Source organism: Suncus etruscus, chromosome 20 (genome assembly GCF_024139225.1).
Source record: "Suncus etruscus isolate mSunEtr1 chromosome 20, mSunEtr1.pri.cur, whole genome shotgun sequence".
NCBI lineage: Eukaryota > Metazoa > Chordata > Mammalia > Eulipotyphla > Soricidae > Suncus > Suncus etruscus.
The window spans coordinates 3500200-3522179 of record NC_064867.1 but is presented as its reverse complement, the minus strand read 5'-3'; the positions used below and the strand labels follow the sequence as shown (position 1 = coordinate 3522179).

Here is a 21980-nt window from a genome sequence, read left to right as displayed (position 1 = left end):
GCATGCTCAGTGGGCACCGGAACCGGTTGGTAGATTGTGCAGACCGCTAGGAAGACCCTGTAGCAATTTCCCAAACTACAAGGTCCCAGCGCACCAGTTTAAGATTTCGGTTTCTCAAGTTCAGTGGACTACTGTATTTTCAACAATGGTATTTTCAGCTTAGAGTTGGCTTATAAAGAAAACTCATAGACATTCATAGCTTGAATAAAAACATAGATGAAAAGGACAATGGCATGGATATAGTTGAGCTAAAGGAAAGGAATAGTAGAGCAAATAATCTAAATTGGGGGGAGCACACCTGGCAGCACTCGGGTTACTCTTAGTTCTGTCTCAGAAATCGCTCCTGGGTCGATCACGTGCAAGGTGAACACCGACCACTGTGCTGTTGCTCAGGCCCCACAATCCTCATTCTTTATTTCCATTTCTTACCACTTTGGGATGTGTCGTGTCTGTCAACCCAAAGGATCCCTGACAGACTTATCTACATGGGATGCTTCTCCAGCTCAGAAGTCACAGCCAAGGCTCGCACATTAGCTGGGAAGTGAGTGAATACTGGGACGTGAATGACATTTACCTCTGTTTTCTAGAACGAAGTGTCTGGTTCGACAACAAACCCATGGAAATGGACTGTGGAACACATCGTCTATAAAGCCTTCCGCTCGCACCTTCTGCCTTGTAAACACTTCACGGAAGATGGGACCATTCTGCAGCTTGCTAACCTGCCTGACCTCTACAAAGTCTTTGAGCGGTGTTAATTGTGGCTGCTGATGGCTGCCCCTGGGGCAGGATGCTTTCTCTGGTCTCCGGATGTCTGCCATTGAACTCTTCCCTGTATGAGGATGGGAGCTTGAATTGGTCAGAATTGAATGTCATTACAGTTTAAAGCTTCCATCGTGTGATTTTGTAAAGAATACCGAAAGTAGGGGTCGGAGCAGTGATTCAGGAGAGTTTGCCTTGTATGTACTAACCTTGGACAGACCGCTGGTTCAATCCCCTTCTTCCCCCACCCCGCCGTATCCCATATGCTCCTTGGCATCTCCAAGCCAGGAGTGATTTCTGAGCACATAGCCAGGAGTAACCCCTGAGCATCACCGGGTTTGGCCCCAAAACCAAAAAAAAAAAATACCAAAAGTAGGGGCTGGAGTAAAAGCACGGTGATAGGGTGTTTGCCTTTCATGCGGCTAATCCAGGTCAGACGTCTGTTCAATCCCTGGTGTCCCATATGGTCCCCCAAGCCAGAAGCGATTTCTGAGCGCATAGCCAAGAGAACCCTGAGCATTATGGGGTGTGGCCCAAAACAAACAAAAAAATGCCAAAAGTAGTCTGAAGACCCCCGAGCTATGCAATGAGAATTGTTCTTAAAAACAAAAACCTGGGGCTGGATCAACAGCATAGCAGTGGGGTGTTTGCCTAGCATGCAGATGGCTGGATGGACCTGGGTTCAATTCCAGGCCTTCCATATGGTCCTCTAAGCCTGCCAGGAGTGATTTTTGAGCACAGGGCCGGGAGTAAACCCTGAGCATTGCTGGGTGTGGCTCAAAAACAAAAATAATAATAACAAAAACCTTTATGATATCTAATGTTCTTTATTCTGGTAGATTTCTGTTATCTGTGATATGTATTATTGGTTCAGGCATTTATAAAAGAGATTCGGAACATGTCATTTTCTCTAATAGCACTGACTATGGAAACCACTGAATTGATTTATTGATGCCCTAACCAAAACAAATAATCTTTGGTTTAGGAGCCATACTTAGTGGTGCTCAGAGATAGTGTTGGAGACCAAACCCAAGCCATTCTGCAAGAACTACATCCCAGTTCAGTCTGTCCAGAAATGTTTTCTGGCCCAGTTAACTCATTCTCAATGAAAATAACTTGGGGGTGGGGGGACAGAGAGATAGCATGGAGGTAAGGCATTTGCCTTGCATGCAGAAGGTCGGTGGTTCGAATCCCGGCATCCCATATGGTCCCCAAGCCTGCCAGGAGTTGCCCATGAGCACTGCTGGGTGTGACCCAAAAACCAAGAAAAGAAAAGAAAAGAAAACTTGAGGGAAGAGTCTGTTACACAATCTGTTGCTGTTGTGACTTTTAGTGCCAGCCCACTTGGTTAATGGCTACAGATCGGGCCAGCTTGAGAAAAATGAAAGTGATGGAGCTGAAGAGATGGCATAGCGGATAAGCATTTTGCTGACCCAGGTTTGATTCCCAATGCCTCATAGTCCCAAAGCTTGCCAGGAGCAAGCCCTGACTGAGTACAGCCATGTTACCTAAAACCAGTTAAGAAAAAAGTTACACTGTTTGAAAGTGATGTAAAAGTATAAACTTAACTGAAATACTTGCAAGTAAGCCACCTTAATAACTGTATTAACAGGAACAGGCAGCTGCAGAGGGGAAGGAAGCAGGTCTAGAGGTACGAGGTCTGTTATACTCAGTGAAGAAGCCTCTGGATAAGAACAGAAAATCCATGCAAAGCATTGGAGCCATTCAGTAAAGCGTAACTGTCTTATTGTCAAGCCAGGAAAGAGACGAGATCAGGTGCTAACATTTGAAGCTTTCAAAAACGAAAGGCCAGGGCCTCAAAAATGAGATCCGTGAGCCCCAGGCCCACTGATGAAACTGGGAAGCGGGCCTAGGGCCCGAGGGAAAACCTGCATTTCATGACAAGTCTCTGCACTTCACATACCACCACCCCCCCCCACGTGATGCAACAGATGTTACTGCTAGAAAGGTATAAAAAAGATCGTCTTAATTCAGAACACTGAATTCTGTTTTAAAAAGGAAGGCTAAAAAATGAATATTAGAGATTTTATCCACATTTGAGTTAAACTTTATTACCTAGTTTCAAGTCTAATTTTATTATGTGGGCTTTGATTCATTAAAATTTACCCAATATTCTGTCTATGTAAACATACTGAGGATACAATACTCGTGTCCTTAAAACACAGATTGTGAAAGCAAAAGAACCACAAATCCTGTCGAGTGGGCGCATTGTGCTAAAACCTCAAAACCTAGGTTTCTTTTAAGAGACTCAAGTTCATAGAAGAAAAAGTTCTTGATTCCAGCTTATTTTTCCAAAAGGAGCAGGGCAGGAGTGGGGCAAGCTTGCTGTGAGCTGTCGTAAAGGCTCCTTTAACAAAATATTCCAGCAGCCAGTTGTGTCAGCAAAGTGTGTTTAATGGAATCTTCAGGCACTTTTCCCATCTGCTAGCCTGGGCCCTGTCCGGGCCTCCCGCATTGGGCTTGTCTGAGGTTTCCATCCACAAAGCAGCAGCAGGTGAAATACTTGACAACGTACATCAGCTAAGGCCCTTGCTCTTGAAGACTCTAAGGCCATACTGTCCCCTGCCCCATGCAACAAAGCAAGTTTTATATACACTTCCCATCTCTTTTTCTAATGTTTTCTTATATAAATTTAAATATCTTACCAAAAAAGGTCTTTATTCTCCAAACATATAAATTTTAGAAAAACATAGTTTTCCCTCCTGTGACACTGTTTCTTCGCTAAAATCGGAAGACTAACACAACAGTGTCTTTTGACCACTGGACATCGCTGAGGTCTGAATCCCACTGTGGAGAAGGCACTTGTGTTTTCTGAGGTTGCTTGCAAGCGTCTCTGAATACTCACAGAACTGCTCTCCTCCAGAACCTGTGCCCACGCAGCAGAGCTGGGCACAGGCAGCTGGGGGTAAACGGATGAGTGACCTTGATTCTAAATTGATGAAAATAAAAAAAGAATCAAACTATGAACACAATCCAAGGTGTTCGCGAAGAATCAAACCGCTTTCATTCCTTCATAAATTATAAAATACAAAGGTGGCTAATTTACTGACAAAACAAAAACAGTACTGAAAGGGGTTTGTGTCTGGACAAAGTCAGTCCCTCGGGCAGGACCAGAGTAGCACCCAGGCAGCTGGACGGCCCCTACTGCTGAGTTAGCAGCGCTGTCCTGTTGGCCTTCATCTTCTCCAGACGCTTGGCCAGGTGACTGTTGGTCATCTCCATCTCCTCGATCTTGTCCAGTGCCGTTCGTAGCTGAGGACAGGAAGAGAGAGGACAGTCACTCACGTCATCAGAAACGTAAGAGCTGGAGAGAGAGCGTGGAGGTAAGGCATTTGCCTTGCATGCAGAAGGACGGTGGTTCAAATCCCGGCATCCCATATGGTCCCCCAAGCCTGCCAGGAGCGAGTTCTGAGCATAGAGCCAGGAGGAACCCCTGAGGGCCACTGGGTGTGGCCCAAAAACAAATAAACAAAAAAAAGAAACAGAAACCAGAACCACTGAACATTTTCTGGGAAATGGGTCTCTGTTAACTGAAGGGCCTTATACAGGGTCCCCAGCATGTGAGAAATTGGGGAAATACCCAAAATATATACACTGAAAATTTCAAATCACCTTTTTTTTTTTATTAGCTGTCTGATCCAAGTCAGAGACTCAGTGGTACTCACTTTGTAGGAGGGACTCCATGCCATGTCTTTACACAAGTCAATTCCTTACTCCACCACAAAGCACATTTCCAAGGAGTAGATACGTTAAAACAAATACCTCTCGTTGTAACTTCCTCTTCTCTGCTTTCAGTTCATCTTCTATTTTCTCAGCATTCTCAGCAGCAGTTTTGTATCTCAGTGCCTGACCCTCAAGTCGGCTAATCTGAACAGGAGAACACAGACTCTGGTTTGGGGACTCTTCCCTTTCCCCCACTACGCCCCCCTGATTTTTTCTGTAGCCAAGATGGAAATGTCACGTCATTACAGACTTCAAGTAATCAAACGCTAAAACAAGTCCCCCGGGTGAGTCACAGGTCCTCCATAACCCAGCTGCTATTTATAAATTCAGAGACTCCCTGGAGAAGATTACAGTGGGGGAGTCTGTATTGGGTCAATTTCCCATGTTAAATTTTGCCATGACCATACCACACCGTTTAGTACCAAAGTAACACTGCAGGAAAAGTCACTGGATTGAATAAAAAAGTTTCATACTTTTAAAAATGGTACAGTAGGGGATTATGCTACAAACAGTCCTGAATTTACCAAAAAAAAAACCCTAGCTAAGTTTTACATCAAAGAGAAAGTTAAACGGCCTGGCCATGAGTTTTGCTGGCTGTTCCAGCTTAATAGAAAGCATTAATAGTCCCCCCAACTACAAACGGCTCCCAAAGTTGCCACTTGGAAGCAGGAAGCAAATGTGACTTAAAGGGAAACCACATGGTACCTTAGAGAAGAACTTACACTTTGCTCCAACGTGGTTATGTCCTGCTCTGCTTTTGAAAGCTTGAACTTGTACTCACTAATTTGTCTGTTAGCATCCCCTGGAACAAAAGGGATGACTATGGTGAATCACATCTGAGAAGGGAAAGTGGGGCCCTCGCAGCAGGAGGGGTCACAGAGGCTGATACAATGGCAACATGTCCGGCAGTCCAGATTCTGTTATGTGTAGACCTGAGACTCTCAAGTACTCGTCTTGCTACAGTGTCCCTTGATGAAAATCGCAAAAAGGAAATTGACTCTTCTAGTCTGGAAGACAGGTGGATGAGGGCTCGGGCCTGGGGTGCAGGATTTACACTTCATCCCCAGCACTGCGTGGATCCCTAAACACCACGCAGATGCAGCTCCTTGGGTGCCCAGAGAACCACCTGGCTTCAAGAGCCAGGCATGGCCAGTAGCAGCCCCTTCCCAAACTGCTTCTCTCCTGATTGGTGCCGCTACAGACCCCTTAAGGTCTGTTTTGTGCAGCAGTGGCCCCTGCCAACCTCAACCTCTAGCTCAGCAGCCCCAATGCCTGCAAGGATGGGCCCCCTGACATACCACCTGAGTGATCCCTGAGCACAGAGCCAGATCACACACTGCTTGCTATGATCCAAACACACAAGAGTGTTGTCATTCTGGGCAGTGCCCGAGGGATCAAAACTCACTTCTCTCCCCTTTTCTCTCTCTCTTTTTCCCTCCCTCCATCTCTCCCTCTCCTCTCCCTCCTTCCCGGCAGTGCCCAAGGGATCATTCCTCAAGGTACCAGGATCCAATTACACTTAACCAATTTAAAGTTAATAAAATTCACTCTGAAAATGCTGAGTGGGCATCCTAAGGCTTGTAGGAGATGAACTACTTTCCCCCATAGCTAATTTTTGCTTTACAGACTAGGTACATATTCTTCAATGCGAGTCATTTCTCTAACTGAATAGTTACCATTATCCTTAAAAACAACAGGATTAGGCTGGATCAATAGCACAGGAGGTAGGGCATTTGCCTTGCACATGGCCAACCTGGGTTCAATCCCTGGCGTCCCATATGGTATGTCCCTCCCCAGCCTGCCAGTAGCACTAAGCCAGGAGTAATGCCTGAGCACCACCAGGTGTGGCCTAAAATCCAAAACAAACCAACAATTCGATTATAAAACACCAGCCATTTCTGGTAATACAAGAATTATCTGGGCTCTAAAACATGAACTTTCAGGATCCTGTATATTAACTCTTAACCCCAACAATTTATTATCAAAATATGCTACTTCCTTCTTTCTCTCCAAGCCACTCATTCCTTCCTGTTTCAAGAACACGTCCCTGATCTCAGCTTTCTCATGCCTATTTTGAAATTCCATTTCAAGACACCAAAGGCAACTAACTAGCTGTAAAAGCTGAGCATAGTCAGGACTCTTCCCTTCCCTGCCTCTGGTGCCGGGGGCAGCCTGCATTTGCTTTCACCAGCCAGGTCCCAGGCCACCCGCTCATCACACCTCATGTGATGCCTCTGCCTCAAAAGGCACACAAACGCCAGCTCGTAAGGGGCCTCCATTAGGAGGTACACTTGCACTGTTTGTGACCACACTCGGCACAATTTCCTTATTTAGGGGAAAGGCCTGCACGGAAGGTGCTCAAGGCTGACTCCGGGCTGTGTGTTCAGGGATCACTCCCGGCAGTCCTCGGGCTGGGTGGGGTGCACGCAAGGCAGCAAATATGTCCTATGGCTCCAGCCCACGAGCTTCCTTTGGATTGGGCTCTTTACTGCTTTAGGCCAGTAAATCCTTCCCCTGCCTTCTCTCGGAGACTGCTGGTGGCCAGGGCTAAACTGGTCTCATTATCACAGCTTCCTGACTAGTCAGCCCGCTTCACGTCATGCCCATCTTCATCTACCCCACTTGCCACGCCTAAATTTCTAGAACAAGATAGTTTCCCAAGATTCTGGTATCTATCCAATACAGGGAATGGTACTAAGCTCAAAAATCGTCTTAATAAACTACTATCAATAACTCTATCTAAAAGGTCTTTTCTACTTAGCCTTAGAATTAAAAGACCATTGATAGCAATATTTCCTTTAACAGGGGCCACTCCCCATGGACAAGAGGAGGCACGGAAGGCCATGGAGAGCAAAGGACTGAATACAAGTCTCACACATTCTAGGCATGTGGTCTGCCACCGAGGCTACATCCCTGGCACCTAACTGTTTTCCGTTATCAGTGTGATGGATCTGAAGAGTACCACTGACTGAAGCTAGTCAGAGAAAGGGACATTATGAAATTTCATGGGGAATAGCTAAGAAGACTGGTCTTAGTCCAGTGATGGCAAGCTTGCCACGAAGTTGGAGGAGTGCAGTTATGGGAGAAGGGACCACTATGGCAGTGAAAGCTGGATGATCGCACTGGACAAGAAATGGGTGATAAAAGGAGATAAAGATATGCACAATAGCCCTTTAGCAACAATAGTGCAAGCCAGTATCTAAAAGGAGGAGGGAGGGTAGGGAGGGATGGAGGGAAGGAGGGAGAGGGAGGGAGAAAGATGGGGGAAGGAAAATGACTGCCACAGAGGTGGGGGTGGGCAGGAGGAAAACTGGAGGCATTGCTTGAGGGGAATGTGTGCTGGTGAAGGGTGTTGAGCATTGTACGACTGAAACTCAATCAACTTTGTAGCTGTTTATCTCATATCTCATGGTGATTCAATTAAAGAATTTATGTTTTTAATAACCTTTTTTTTTTTTTTTTTTTTTTGGTTTTTGGGCCACACCCGGCGGTGCTCAGGGATTACTCCTGGCTGTCTGCTCAGAAATAGCTCCTGGCATGCATGGGGGACCATATGGGACACCGGGATTCGAACCAACTACCTTTGGTCCTGGATCGGCTGCTTGCAAGGCAAACGCCACTGTGCTATCTCTCCAGGCCCATAACCTTTTTTTTTTAATAAGAAAAGCTGGTCTTCAGTAGGAAACTTGTCAGTGGGGTAGGGGTTGGGGCTGGGGTGCAGGGGTGTAAGGGTTAGAAACACCAGAACAATCGTGGAAGGGAAAAGTACTTGCTATACAGGCAAGTGAAAGGGAATTCCACTTGGGGTGGAATGAAAACTGGGGACATTGGAGGAGGAAAATTGATAGTGGAGCACTGTACATCTGAAACTTAATAAGAAATAAAATGAATAACTTTGGGGCCAGATCAGAAGCACAGGGGTTAAGGCATGCCTTCCATGCAGCCGACCTGGGTTCAACTCCCTGGTACCCCATATAGTCTCTGGAGCCTGCCAGGAGTGATTTCTGAGCACAGAGCCACAAGTAACACCTGAGAGCCACCAGTTGTGGCCCAAAAAACAAAAACAAAAAAATAGAATAACTTTGTAACGCACAATGATCCAGTTTAAAAAAAATAAGTTTCGGGCCGGGTGGTGGCGCTAGAGGTAAGGTGCCTGCCTTGCCTGCGCTAGCCTAGGATGGACCGCGGTTCGATCCCCCCGCGTTCCATATGGTCCCCCAAGCCAGGAGTGACTTCTGAGTGCATAGCCAGAAGTAACCCCTGAGTGTCACTGGGTGTGGCCCAAAAACCAAAAAAAAATAATAATAATAATAATAATAAGTTTCAGAAAAGCCTCTATTTGATTAAATTATTTTTGTTTGTTAGTTTTAAAACCACATCCAGCAGTACCAAAGGCTTACTCCTGACTGCACTCCAGGATCACTCCCGGCAGGCTGGGGGTCCAAATGTGGTTCCAGGGATTAAAGTAGGGTCAGCTGCAGAACTACACTCTCTCATTCTCAAACCACTTGGAAAAATACATCTTCCCTCGTCAAGAAAAAAAAACAAAAACACATTCTCAGATTATATGACTAGCAGCTAAAAATCTCTGTTGAGAAAAAAGTCCCTAGTAATATGACTATACTAGGCAAATGCTTAAATACTACTGTGCTGGACCAGGGAGCCAACTCAAAGAGCTGAAGCCAGAATTCATCAGACTTGCCGAGCTAGGAATGGCCCTGAGTACTGCTGAAAGATTCAAAACAAATACTGTCAGGTTAAAAGGCTGATCAGACAGTACAGCAGGTAGGGTACTTGCCTTGTCTGTAGGCAACCCAGGATCCATCCCTGGCACCAGAGTACCACCAGGAATAATTCCCTTAAGCACAGAGCCAGAAGTAATCCCTGAGTAGCGCAGAGTGGCCCCAGAACAAACAGAAAAGAACAATACGGTAGCATCATGGGCCAGATCAGTAGTACAGTGGGTAAGGCACTTGCCTTTGATACAGCCGACCTGAGTTCAGTGCGTGGCACCGCAATGCAGTCCCTTGAGCCCCACCAGGATTCCTGAGCGGAGAGCCAGGAATAACTCCTGGGCATTGATGGGTATGACCAAAACATAAAAATAAAAAATTACTGTGGGGTCAAAAGTTAGAGAGGGGAACAAATAAGACCGAATTATTTAGGTAAACTGAGTAGGCTAACTTTGTGGTCTGGAATAAATGCTATCGATACAGATTAGTTGGAATTAACAAGAATATGGAAAAAATTCTGAAACTACTATTTATGGGAAAATGATATCTCTGTCACTGCCCAGATCAATAGCAGCTGAAGCATGGAGCCTAGGAAGGGCGCTGCATTAGAGTCTAGAAGATGATAGAGATGAAGAACAAACTGTCAGGACGTCCCTATTTACAAAGTACCCTTTGCCCAGAAGTGGGAGGACATTTCCCTAGTCCTCTTGGGTTCTCTGAAGTTTACAACACGTGAAGGCCCCCACAACCCACGACCCCAGGACAGCAGCTCCGATCCACATGTCTGCTCCCAGGGCCTTGCACCTACTCTGCATTTCGATGAACTGCAAGTCCGAGCCATTCTGCAGCCCCGCCAGGTCCCCCACGGCACCTTCGCTCCTGGAGCCTTTTTGCCGCTCTTCCTCTAACTGCAATTTCAGCTTTCTCACCTGAGGGAGGAAAAGGCTCATCAGCAAGGCGCAGCCCCACACACGAAGCAGCCGTCTGACCCAGCGCCGTAGCCTGGACCAGGCTGACTCCAGCAGCCGCAAATCTCCTTATTCGGTGACTCCCTTGGTTGCCAAGTAAGGAGGACAAATGATTCAAGATGCTGGCCAGAAAGAACACATGTCAAAAGAGCGTGCGCCAGACCAAGAGGCCCAATGAAAATAGCTATATCATTTGATTGTTATTTTTATTCAAAAACAGAAAATTTCATGAATTGCTATGGGGTTTTACTGGGGGGGGTGTTTAAGTTAGATTGAATTTTCTTATTTGGAAAACTTTACAAAAATAACTAGAAATAGGGGCTGGAGAGAGAGCACAGCGGTAGGGCGTTTGCCTTGCATGTGGCTGAGCCAGGTTGGATCCCAGATAGATTCCCGCCATCCCATGTGGTCCCCCCAAGCCTGCCAGGAGCGATTTCTGAGAGCAAAGCCAGGCATAATCCCTAAGCGCCGCTGGGTATGACCCAAAATCCAAAAAAAAAAACCAAAAAAATCCAAAAAAAAAAACCAAAGCTAGAAATAAACTTCTGAATTTAGCTACAGTTATTCTTCCCATTTTATCAAAAAAAAATGCTCACAGTGACTTATTCATAATAGCTCTGAAATGGAAGCAATCCAAGTATCCAGCAACAGGGGGATAAACAAATTGTGATGTGTACCATGGAGCTACTACTCATAGTGGGGGGGGGGGGTGTACTACTGACAGGCAACAGTGTGGGGGACAGAGAGAGAGTACAGTGGGTAGGGCGCTTGCCTTTCATGCAGCTAGCTGACCCAAGTTCATCCCCAGCTTGAATCCATATGCTCCCACCGAAGCACCAAACCATGAGTGTTCCCTAAGCAAGGAGCCAGAGCACTACCAGGTCTGGCCCAAAAAGCAGAGGCCACAGCCTGGCTGCATCTCCAAGCACAAGAGGGAAAGGCAGTAGACCAAGAAGAGGACAAGCTGTCTAATCCCGATTACATTACGCTCCAGGAAATGCAAACTTTTCCACGGGGACACAAGCACAGTAGTGGTTGTCTAGAAAAAGGGAGAGTCAGGAATAGAGGCGACTAAAAGGATGCAACTTGGAGGAGTTATGAATGTTTTCCCCACTGTGACCATCACTGTGGTTTCCTACTTCATACACGACGAGGTTCTTATCCATATCTGGGGAGTCACTGTGGGTACAATAAGGCCCGATGACCAGGCTGGGCCTTGGAGCAAGTGTGACTGGTACCAAGAATATCATTAAGAGAAAATGGCATCCAGAGTGCAGCTTATGAAGAGAACAGAACCTTGGAGCCACTGAATGTCACAGAACCTGTTTCCCTTCAAGAAGAATACTGCTGACACTCTGGCCTTGAATTTCTAACCCAGCATTGAGAGACAGTCCATTTCTGCTACCCAAAGCCACCCACTGTGGGCTATTAACGGTAGTTTCACATATGTTCCACTCATTCTACATCATTCTTGCCCTAGTGGTGTAAGTTATATAAGACACAGAATAGGAAAATAAACTAATTGAAAAGGGACTTTTGACTAGAAGGGGAAACCAAGCCTAACTGGAGACAGAAGTCCCACATGTAGAAAACAAGATTACATAAAGACTACACACTAGCCTGTACTGTTGAATAAAAACTGAAATGAAAGACCAGCAGTCACACATGGAAGGTCCCCAGCAAAACACCAGCCACATCAATCTCCAGAGGAACTTAAACTAGACCACAGATCTGCTCAGAGTTCCAATCAGTTTTTTGGTGCCCTGTTCTTGCACTGAAGCCCCAATAAATATTCTTTTTTTGGGGGGAGGGCCACACCTGGCGGTGCTCAGGGGTTACTCCTGGCTATCTGCTCAGAAATAGCTCCTGACAGGCACGGGGGACCATATGGGACACTGGGATTCGAACCAACCACCTTAGGTCCTGCAAGGCAAATGCCGCTGTGCTATCTCTCCGGGGCCCCCAATAAATATTCTTAAAAGAGCATCTAGGGGGAAAATTAAGAGTGCAGGCAGAAGAAAACACCAGCAAGAAGCAAGACTATCCATATCTTCCAAGATATGTGAAAATATCTCCACTTTTGAAATGACTGCAGAAATAGAAACTCAAAGTAGTAGAAGAACATTTTGAGAAAAATTTGAGGGAGAAAAGCCAACAAGTTGGAAAACAGGAGAAAGAAGCAAACTAGAGACCTAGAGGTATAACCCATCAGTATGGGTTGATTTCCCCAGATGTTGCCAATGTGACCAGAAATCATGAAGCCCCCAAACTTGGAGCCAGACTACTTGCTCCCTCTCTCAACATCCTCCTGCTGCCTCCTTGATCCTTCATCAAGGCTCAAAAGTGTGTCCACAGCTTGAGTTCCAGGTACTTCCCGTAGTGTCCTCAGCTCCATCAACAGGGCTCAGCACTGGAACAGGTCTGCCATCACCCCATGAGGAAAAAGCAAATCACCTCCAACAGAGACAGCTTCCATCACCCTCCACAGGGTGACCCAGAGCTAACCTCTATGTCCCAGGTTTCCTGTGCATGCCCGTATTTCCTCTCCAGCATAAATTCCATACAAGCCCTGCTCTGCCTCTGTTTCTAGGCCTTTTCCCAAAGAATCTGGTACGGGATGGCACCTTCTCGATTCTTTTCTGTCTTTAGCCAAACCCCGTGTGCTCAATCTTCTCAGACCATCCTTTAACCTCAATGATCAGACAGAACCATCATCCCTGCAGAGTTCTATATCCTCTAAGCCTCCCAACGACTTGCTCTTCTCTTCCTCTCCTGCACCTGGAAATGGAGTAAGAATCCTCTTGACTTTCCTGTGTCACAGACCATGACCCTCTGACCTCCCTGAAAAACCTAACACTTAATCTCACTTCTTCAATAGATGAAACAACTTCTCACTAGTGCCAAGTCCACTTTACTTACGATTTGAGCTCTGGACTCCAGCCTATTTCTGTCTTAATTCTTGGCAAATTCAATACGCGCATAAAGAAACGTGCACAATATCTCTTACAACAATCTACTCTGGAGCACCTCCTCTCCAAGGACCTGCCATTTATCCCTTCTTGCCCTCACTCTTCATTCCGCTGCACACCATGACGACCAATTCCGATGCAATTCAGTGCCACTTAATTGTATCACTGATACTGCTGATCTTTCCGCTTCATTCTTCCTGCATCACAACTCTAAAAATCCTGCAACCCCACTGCACCTCTACTTCATCCCATTTTCTATGTGTGCTGGTACCTTCCTGAATGTCCCTCCTTCTAGACCTCCTGACATCACTTCAGTTCTAGGCTCACCATGCTATTAACTGACACCCTTTCCTTCCCTGCCCTATTATAGTTGCCCAGTAAAGCTCAACTCTCCTCACTCCTTGCCTGCTCCGACCTACCTAGATACAGCTGGAGAAACATATGCAATCAAAGCAGTCACACGAGCCTTTAACATACTATGTTCAATTTACTTGTGATTTATGGTTATTGTTTATTTGGTTTTCCCTACTAGGATGGAAGTACGGTTGACTATGCCAAGGATTCCTTGTTAACTGAAATAACCCATGTATTTGTTAAATGGGAGACCTCCTGTTTAGAATACCTGTTAAACATGTGAATGAGTAAACAGAAATTTGAGAAAGTTAATAGAATATGAGAAAAAAGGAAATAAATAGTCATTCAAGAAATTTTCTTTAAAATTTAAAAAGATAGGAATTCTTGAATTTAGTCCTATGCAAAGTTCCTCTCCACAAGGAGTTTCTTCTCCCTTCTCTTTCTCCTCTATTTTCCAATAAACTTTTCTACCTTTTTTTTTTTTGGGTCACACCCTGCAGTGCTCAGGGGTTACTCCTGGCTCTATGCTCAGAAATCGCCCCTGGCAGGCTCAGGGGACCATATGGGACAACGGGATTCGAACCACTGACCTTCTGCAAGAGAGGCAAACGCCTTACCTCCATGCTATATCTCTAGCCCCACTTTTCTACCTTCTGAAAAAAAAAAAAAGACAGGAATTTCTTGAGGTGACAGATGTTTTCCCCACACATTAAAAACTTCAAACAGGAGCTGGAGTGATAATACAGTGGTAGGGAGTTTGCCTTGCGTGCTGCCGACCCAGGATGAACCTGTGTTCGATCCCCAGCATCCCATATGTCCCCTAAGCCTGGCAGGAGCGATTTCTGAGCACAGAGACAGGAGTAAGCCCTGAGCAATGCTGGGTGTGCCCCCCCCAAATTAAAAAAAAATTAAATAAAAAATTAGAACTTCACAAAACATGACTATGAAATTTTAGAATACTAAAGCTTCCAGATAGAAGCTTCCAGAGAAGGCTTTTTAAAAAAGGGCACATGGTGCTCGCTTCGGCAGCACATATACTAAAATTGGAATGATACAGAGAAGATTAGCATGGCCCCTGCGCAAGGATGACACGCAAATTCGTGAAGCGTTCCATATTAAAAAAAAAAAAAAAGGGCACATGAAAAAGACCAGAAAATGCCTTTAAATTTTCAATAGTAGGGCCGGTGAGGTGGCGCTAAAGGTAAGGTGTCTGCCTTGCAAGTGCTAGCCAAGGAAAGACCACAGTTCGATCCCCTGGCATCCCATATGGTCCCCCCAAGCCAGGGGCAATTTCTGAGCATTAGCCAGGAGTAACCCCTAAGCATCAAATGGGTATGGCCCAAAAAAACAAAAAACAAAAAAAATTTTTTTTCAATAGTAACAATGGAAGCCAGGAGATAATATGGCATTTTATTTTAAAAGAAAAAAGGGGACCCAGAAGATGTCTCAAGTGGCAGAGTACATGTTGAGGATATACAAAATCCCATGTTCTCTTTCTCACAACAACAGATGAGAGCTGTAACTCTAGGACCACTGGCTTCAGAAGTAAATCATAAGAGTCTACATCACTAGGAGTGGCTATAAAAACTAAATAAAAAAAAAACTAAATAAAAATAAATAAGATACTTATGGTCCAGAATAATCCCATACTAGTTCATCAGAATAATAATTAAGAGATCATTTACAGAAGGGGCTATGGACAAAAAATCAAAAAAATAATAATAAAATAAAATAAAAAGAAATCATTTACAGACCATAGGGTTCTGAAAAATTTATAGTTCATGTATCCATTTCTCAGAAAATTATGAGAGGATGGACCAACATAAGAAAATAAAATTAAAAAGAAATCATAAAGGGGCCAGAGCAGTGGCGCAAGTGGTAGGGCATTTACCTTGCATGCGCTAACTTAGGATGGACCATGGTTCAATCTCCCGGTCGCCTATATGGTCCCCCAAGCCAGAAGTGATTTCTGAGCGCATAGCCAGGAGTAACCCCTGAGTGTCACTGGGTGTGACCCAAAAAGCAAAAAAAAAAAAAAAAAGAAGAAGAAGAAGAAGAAAATCATAAAACATTACAGGAGAGAGCTCAAGAGTGAACCAAGGGAATAGGAAATTCTCTAGGAACGTTGAGCTGACACTGGCAACCACAAAGCAAATCCAGAATGGAGAGGAGTCAGGTAGTCCTATGCACAAAACTGTGGAACTCATCAAATAACTACTGATGGAGAGTATGCTGGTAAATTTGTGATGATACTTAGAAAACCCAAAATACTAGCTTCAGGGGAAACAAGGAGTCCTGCAGATGAAAAGTGATTCCAGAAGATGCGTTGGCTCCATTGTGAGCAGTGTTTATAGAGGTCAGACAATATAAATAGACTGGGATTCCCCTCTTCTTTATGAAAAGGATGTGAGGATGAGAAGTGGACATGTGGCACAGAAGATGAAAGAGAGTCAAATCCTCCTCAGCTTCCTCTGAAGGATATCGTTAAAAGATGCCTGAAACAGCCGTCACAAGTCCATGCGGAGTGTCAGACAGAATCACAAGGATAGCGCACAAGTAAGATTCAGCTCAAAAGGCCACAGAAGTGGCAGAGCAGGAAAGCTATTGTCTTCATAACAAGGCTCTAGTGTTTGGTTTGTTCCTTAAATTCCTTAATTTTTATAAGATAGAAAATCTGAAACCATCTTCTTAGTCTCCAAATTTTACTTAGGTGCCGAGCACTTTGTCCAGCAGAAATTTTGCTTTACTAACATTTTACCATGTGACTGAATCAGCTCCAATTCACATTACCTTCCAGTGAGAATGCCTCTTTACCTGTGATAGTAGCTCTTCCTTTTCGCCAGCGAGTTTTCGCAGCCTGACATCTAAAATAAAAAAGTTTGAGAATTGAATTTGTAATGATGCAGTATATAAGTAAATAAAGATAATTCTTTAAAGTTATAAACAGCAAACACCTTCTAATAAGCAATTTACAACTCTGAAAAAATTTTTAATAAAGCCTTTAATGGTAGTAAGGAAAAGTACTTAATAGTCCAACGTATTTCCATACAACTGATATTTATCAGGCCGCTAAATATAACATTTGCTCCCAAGAGCAGTGATTTTCCATTTAAAGGCAAAATAAGTACAGAGATCATTTCCTTGATTCAAAAACCACAAGCTTTCACCAGTAGCCACATACTCAAATGGCAAGGGTGGCCCCACAGGCATAATAGACCTTCTGCAACAGGAGCAAACAAAACCCGAAGAGAAGACAGAGTGGGTGGTAGGCTGAAAGGATATCTTCTGTCAGAGCAAACAAGCCTCTCGGCTTGGGTTCGAGCTCAGCAGAAGAGTAATTGCCTGATTAGTGTGAGGCTCTGCATTCAATTCATGGCAAAAAAAAAAAAAAATCAATCTGTAATAAAATTAAAACAATCCTTTGGGCTGAGGAGATTCTTGCAGGTGAATAAAAGTAACAGACGACACCAACCAAGGCTACAGCTTGAAAGGTTCCTTCAGCACCTTCCAAATAGGCAGAAATAAGTCTGAATTGCCCGCAGCCTGTCCAGTCAGTCCATTCTCCATGGCAGCCGTGGAGTGCCTGAACAGTTAACACCCTCTGCTTTTTCAACATTCCAATCAAATCTGAAGTTCTTTAAGTTAGAGGGTGTGCTCACAAACTTTTAAAGTTTACCATTTCCTCCACTTTTACATTGTCCTAATTTCCTAAGAAACCTAAAATATATATTAAAAAAACCCACTGGTAATAATGTAAGCAAATTAACTGATTTTATGGTATTTCTCCAGGCCATTTTTCTTCCTCTAGAGTAAGACTACTGGGGACTGTGGATTGTGACCAGTATGATTTCTGAATGAATGTATATAGATTCTTAAAGAGTTAATTTAAGAGACTTGAGACTGTTAAGAGATTTAAAGCCCTGGTTTGGAAATAACACTCCTCTGATGAGTATCTTCTTAGTCATGTTTCCTATCTTGAGAAATGTGGTGGCAAAGAACTACAGAATTCTGGGGTAAGTATAGGACCACAAAACCAGGTGCTCTAGAAAGCAGAAACTAAGACATACTCTCAAGTCCCCTCCCGGTCTATCTGACCCTGGCACGGACACACAGTATAACCTCCTTCCAGGTGGTTTAAATTCAAGTGGAAAACAACTGTGTAGAGACACCCACAGTGGTTGCATCCAAGACACGTACAGTTACACTTACTGTCTCCCAACGCCCTCCACATGCCCAATTCAAGGAAGTCTATAAAGACAATGCTCCACTTAACACACAAGAAACCCAATAGGCCCGCACTACTCCCAAGTCAACACAGCAACAATGTCTTACCGAGCGGCCCTTCTCCAGCTGACTCCAAGACCTGAGCCGCTTCCTGAGACACTACAGTGATAGCTCCGACCATTGGCTCATGACTGATGTCACCATTGGGCGTGCCATCGGGGATTATAACTAAGCCATGTTTCTGTGGGGAAGGAAAAATCCACCGTCACCAAAGATGGCCCACACGGAGGCAGTGCACTCTGTGGTGACCGAAACAACAAATGTTTGCGACAGGTAAAACGGTACATAAACAGGGCTCTGTAGAAGAAATGACTTGAAACCAACTGAATCTGGACTGCAGAACAAACACTGTGGAGTGTGTGGGACTAGGAAAGAGAAACAAAAGCAACAAAGGAGGCAGGAGAGACGGGCTCCGGGCCACTGTGGACCTACCTCTCCTGTGTTCACTGTCTCCTTCAGGTCAGCCAGTTCCCCTCGGAGCATGTCTCGCTCCTCCCTAAGGCAGGCAATGTATTCCTTCTGCTTCTCTAGGGCCTGGTTTTAGGCAGGGCAGTGAGGGGAATAATAGTACAGAAAAGTGCAAGTGAAAGAAAGGCCACAGAGAAGTACCTAATCCACAACCAAAACCATAACAGGCAAAGCAGCACTGAGAAAGGGAACAAGCAGTTAGATATGGGAGGAAAAGCAAAGTCTTGTGGATATACATCTACAGAAGAGTGTTTTACTACAAACTGGTTAACTATACATACATTTACATACTCTGCTTATCACATCTAGCAGAAAACAAATCTTTCTTTTTTAGTTGATGGAGGAAAACAGAAGAAGGAAGATGAAGACAGCAGTAATATTAAAAGAAGTTTTTCCTAACTGACTTTGGTACATTTTTCCACTTGAGGAGCCCCCAAAGCTACACTATCTCAATAACTAAACATGCTTATCCAATAATACATTTTTGGGGAGATGCTATATACAACACTGCTCAGGGCTTACTCCTGGCTTTGTGCTCAAGTATTGAACCCAGCTAGCCTGCATGCAAGGAAGTTAAGTACCTTAACCCTTATACTATCTCTCTAGCCCACATACATACATACATACATACATACATAAAAAAGAATGGCTCTTGAGAAAAATATTATATACATAAGGCATTTTTTTTCTTTTTTCTTTTTTGGTGGGGGGCACACTCATTGACGCTCAAGGGCTACTCCTGGCTATGCGCACAGAAATCGTTCCTGGCTTAGGGAGACCATATGGAATGCCAGGGGATAGAACCGCAGCCCATCCTAGGATAGCGCTTGCAAGGCAGATAGATGGCTTACCTCGACTGCCACTGCTCCGGCCCCTACGTAAGGCATCTTAATCGACTATAATCCTTATTCTTCAAAGGGATATAGTAAAGTATTTGCCAAATGCCAATTACTAAAAATCTCTAACATCCAAAGAATTCTCGAGGTTCTATTTTTTTTAATAAAATGAACAGTTATTGATTTTGTGGTGTATTTTAAACTTTGAAAGACAAACAAAACACTACGAAATAAATGTGGTCCCTGTATGGACGGTAACAGACTTGGGTTTGTAATGAGGCTCCTGAGTCTTAGCACCTCACTTACTTATGCCTGTTTCCTCATGAAAGGGAGTAGGTCACTCAGCACTAAGTCAGGGGCACAGGCCTGAAGGAGTCTTGGGTATAAAGCACTGCAACACGCAGACCCTAGACTGCTAAGGAAATACCTACTGGGCTGTCCATCTGCATTCTTCCCTCTAGCAGTGGTCCTCAAACTATGGCCCGCGGGCCACATATTGTATTTGTATCTGTTTTGTTTCTTCATTGCAAAATAAGATCTATGCAGTGTGCATAAGAATTCGTTCATATGTTTTGTTTTTACTATAGTCAGACCCTCCAATGGTCTGAGGGACAGTGAACTGGCCCCCTGTTTAAAAAGTTGGAGGACCCCTGCCTAGAGCCTCAGCCCACAGCTCTCAAGGCTTCTGTGTACAGCACAGAAGCAGAAACACTCTTGTAACCAAATCAAACCTACTCTATGTAAAAGAACTGGCCCGAGGGTCAGAGAGTTAGTACAGCTATCAGCCTGACTTCTATCCCTGACGCTGCATGTGGTCTCCCAAGCACTGCCAGGACTAACCACTGAGCACAGTAGTAAGAGTAGTTCTAGACTCCCAAACAAAATATGATATCAATAATAATAATAATAATAATAATATAAAATAAAAACTGAGCAAAATTCAACGCATACCCAAGCTAAGCAGCCTGGGCAGGGACCTGAGAGGTAAGCTATTTGTAAAAACCTTTTCCGGACACCTTTGCTAGTGTATTTAGAATTTTCTGCCATGAATTCAAAAGTTAAGGTAAAACAGTAAGTTTTCTTCTCAGTTTATTGGGTTCAGAGGTAATGAACCACTCAATTGCTACCTGCCAAATAGGCCATTTTTAAAATCAAGGCAATGTTCTTCTGTGTTCTTCTGTAATCAAACTGAGAATGAGTAAGGAATGGGAACAATTTATATCTCAATCTCCAGCTATGTGGCAGGCATTTTTATATACATTTACACTTCTCCTTTAAAGGTTATTTTTCCCAGTTATTTCATTTTTTATATCACTTGTTCCTTATGTAATCTATACTTGTCTCATTTCTGTTATGCAGAAATAAGAAATAAGTATGGGTCTCTTAACTCAAACTGACTATGTTTTTTTTTTAAATCATCAAGTCAGAGGAAATACAAAAATCATAAAATAGATCCAGTTTATTTCAAAGTTCTCACCTACTTTTTCTATATCATGGCCTCTAAAAAGTACAATTATATTCCCTTTCTGTCATCACACACGCTACTAGAATCCTACTCCTCACTTACCCAAATAGCTACTGCAATGTCAGTAGCTAACTTCTTTTCACCAGTATATATTTACACAATCTGTACTGTGTCTCTCTCGAGTATATCTTTAAATTAATCATGAGATGCTAACATTTGTAGCACTTATTCTAACAGTTCAACCTCATATTGGCACTTTGTTACTTTAATGATAATAATATAACACGAAGACAATAAAACACAAAGCAATACTTCCTCATCTACTGACAGTCACTCTGCTGGGTTAGTGGTCTTGGTTGCTGATGTCTGCATGCAGTTATACCATGCAATTTCACTACATTTAACCAGGTTGATGGCTGCTACTGACAACATGCTCTAAATAAAGATCATCATTAAATACAAAAGACCTTTCTGAAAAAGACCAATCTGAAACCAGCAATTCAAGAACACAGTAGTAGTATATGTCATTTGTTCAATTTCCAAATTTTAAGGATCAGATGTTAGGGTGAGGAAGAGGCTTTTTAAACTATCTTCCTGTAATTGTGGATGGGAAAATAAAACACATCTTGTAAGTTCTTCCATTTTGCCACAAGTTTTAAAAGTACTGAAGTATGGGGCCGGAGAGATAGCACAGCAGTGTTTGCCTTGCAAGCAGCTGACCCAGGACCTAAGGTGGTTGGTTCGAAAATCGGTATCCCATATGGTCCCCCGTGCCTGCCAGGAGCTATTTCTGAGCAGACAGCCAGGAGTAACCCCTGAGTGCCGCCGGGTGTGGCCCAAAAAAACAAAAAAAAAAGTCCTCAAGTATCTTCTGATTGGATTAAATGTATCATCATTTTGGATTTTAAAATCCTCTGTATAACCTGACCACATAACTACCAACCATCCTGTGCCTGCATTCCAAAATAGCTCCTGAAAATTTTACTTTTAGGGTGAAAAGCACAAGCTTGTACAGAGCTAAAAAAATTCTTTAACACTACCTTAACCTCAAATTCTAATGGCAAGACATAAAAGATAGTATGTGTCACAGTTTAAACTCTTGCGTTGACTTTCTGAATAACGCACAGGGGAACATGTGTCTTATGCTGTTATATAGCATACAAATCCTTCTAAGAATTAGTCTACACATGATCCCTGAGAGTTTACAAGAGCTGTGGGCTGGAGACACAGCTACTCGACTTAGAAAGGAAGAGCTAAGAAAAGCTGACCTTCGACATGAGAATAATGATCACGTTCCTCAGGAAGCACTAAATTTCAATCTTGAAAACAAAACTGAAAGCGCATGAAACATTAGGGAGCACCGGCCATACTGAAAGTGGTCTTAAGTCAAGGAATGTCCA

General features: G+C 43.8%; 2 protein-coding genes and 1 non-coding gene across 10 annotated transcripts in view; 2 read left to right on the top strand and 1 right to left on the bottom strand.

The window, feature by feature from the left end:
• MLH1 (mutL homolog 1) overlaps window positions 1–757 on the top strand; it is a 39927-nt gene extending 39170 nt beyond the window's left edge. Inside the window, 1 exon segment of the mRNA XM_049766453.1 lies at window positions 588–757. Coding sequence (XP_049622410.1) covers window positions 588–755 — 168 coding nt within the window. The 3' untranslated portion in view covers window positions 756–757.
• Window positions 758–2804: 2047 nt separating this feature from the next.
• The window catches only part of LRRFIP2 (LRR binding FLII interacting protein 2), an 84564-nt gene continuing 65388 nt past the window's right edge, over window positions 2805–21980 (bottom strand). For 6 of the 8 annotated variants that reach the window (XM_049766417.1, XM_049766420.1, XM_049766418.1 and 3 more), the window contains 7 exons: window positions 18244–18345; window positions 17860–17992; window positions 16342–16391; window positions 10045–10165; window positions 5226–5305; window positions 4543–4647; window positions 2805–4032 (listed from right to left, as the gene is read on the bottom strand). In XM_049766417.1, the coding sequence (XP_049622374.1) occupies window positions 3922–4032; window positions 4543–4647; window positions 5226–5305; window positions 10045–10165; window positions 16342–16391; window positions 17860–17992; window positions 18244–18345 (702 nt within the window). In that variant the 3' untranslated portion in view covers window positions 2805–3921. The remainder of the gene's footprint in view (window positions 4033–4542; window positions 4648–5225; window positions 5306–10044; window positions 10166–16341; window positions 16392–17859; window positions 17993–18243; window positions 18346–21980) is intronic. The other 2 variants (XM_049766415.1, XM_049766416.1) reach the window with 1 other exon arrangement.
• On the top strand, window positions 14541–14647 carry LOC125998311 (U6 spliceosomal RNA). The gene has a single exon (XR_007491902.1). It is a non-coding gene; the product is annotated as a U6 spliceosomal RNA (small nuclear RNA).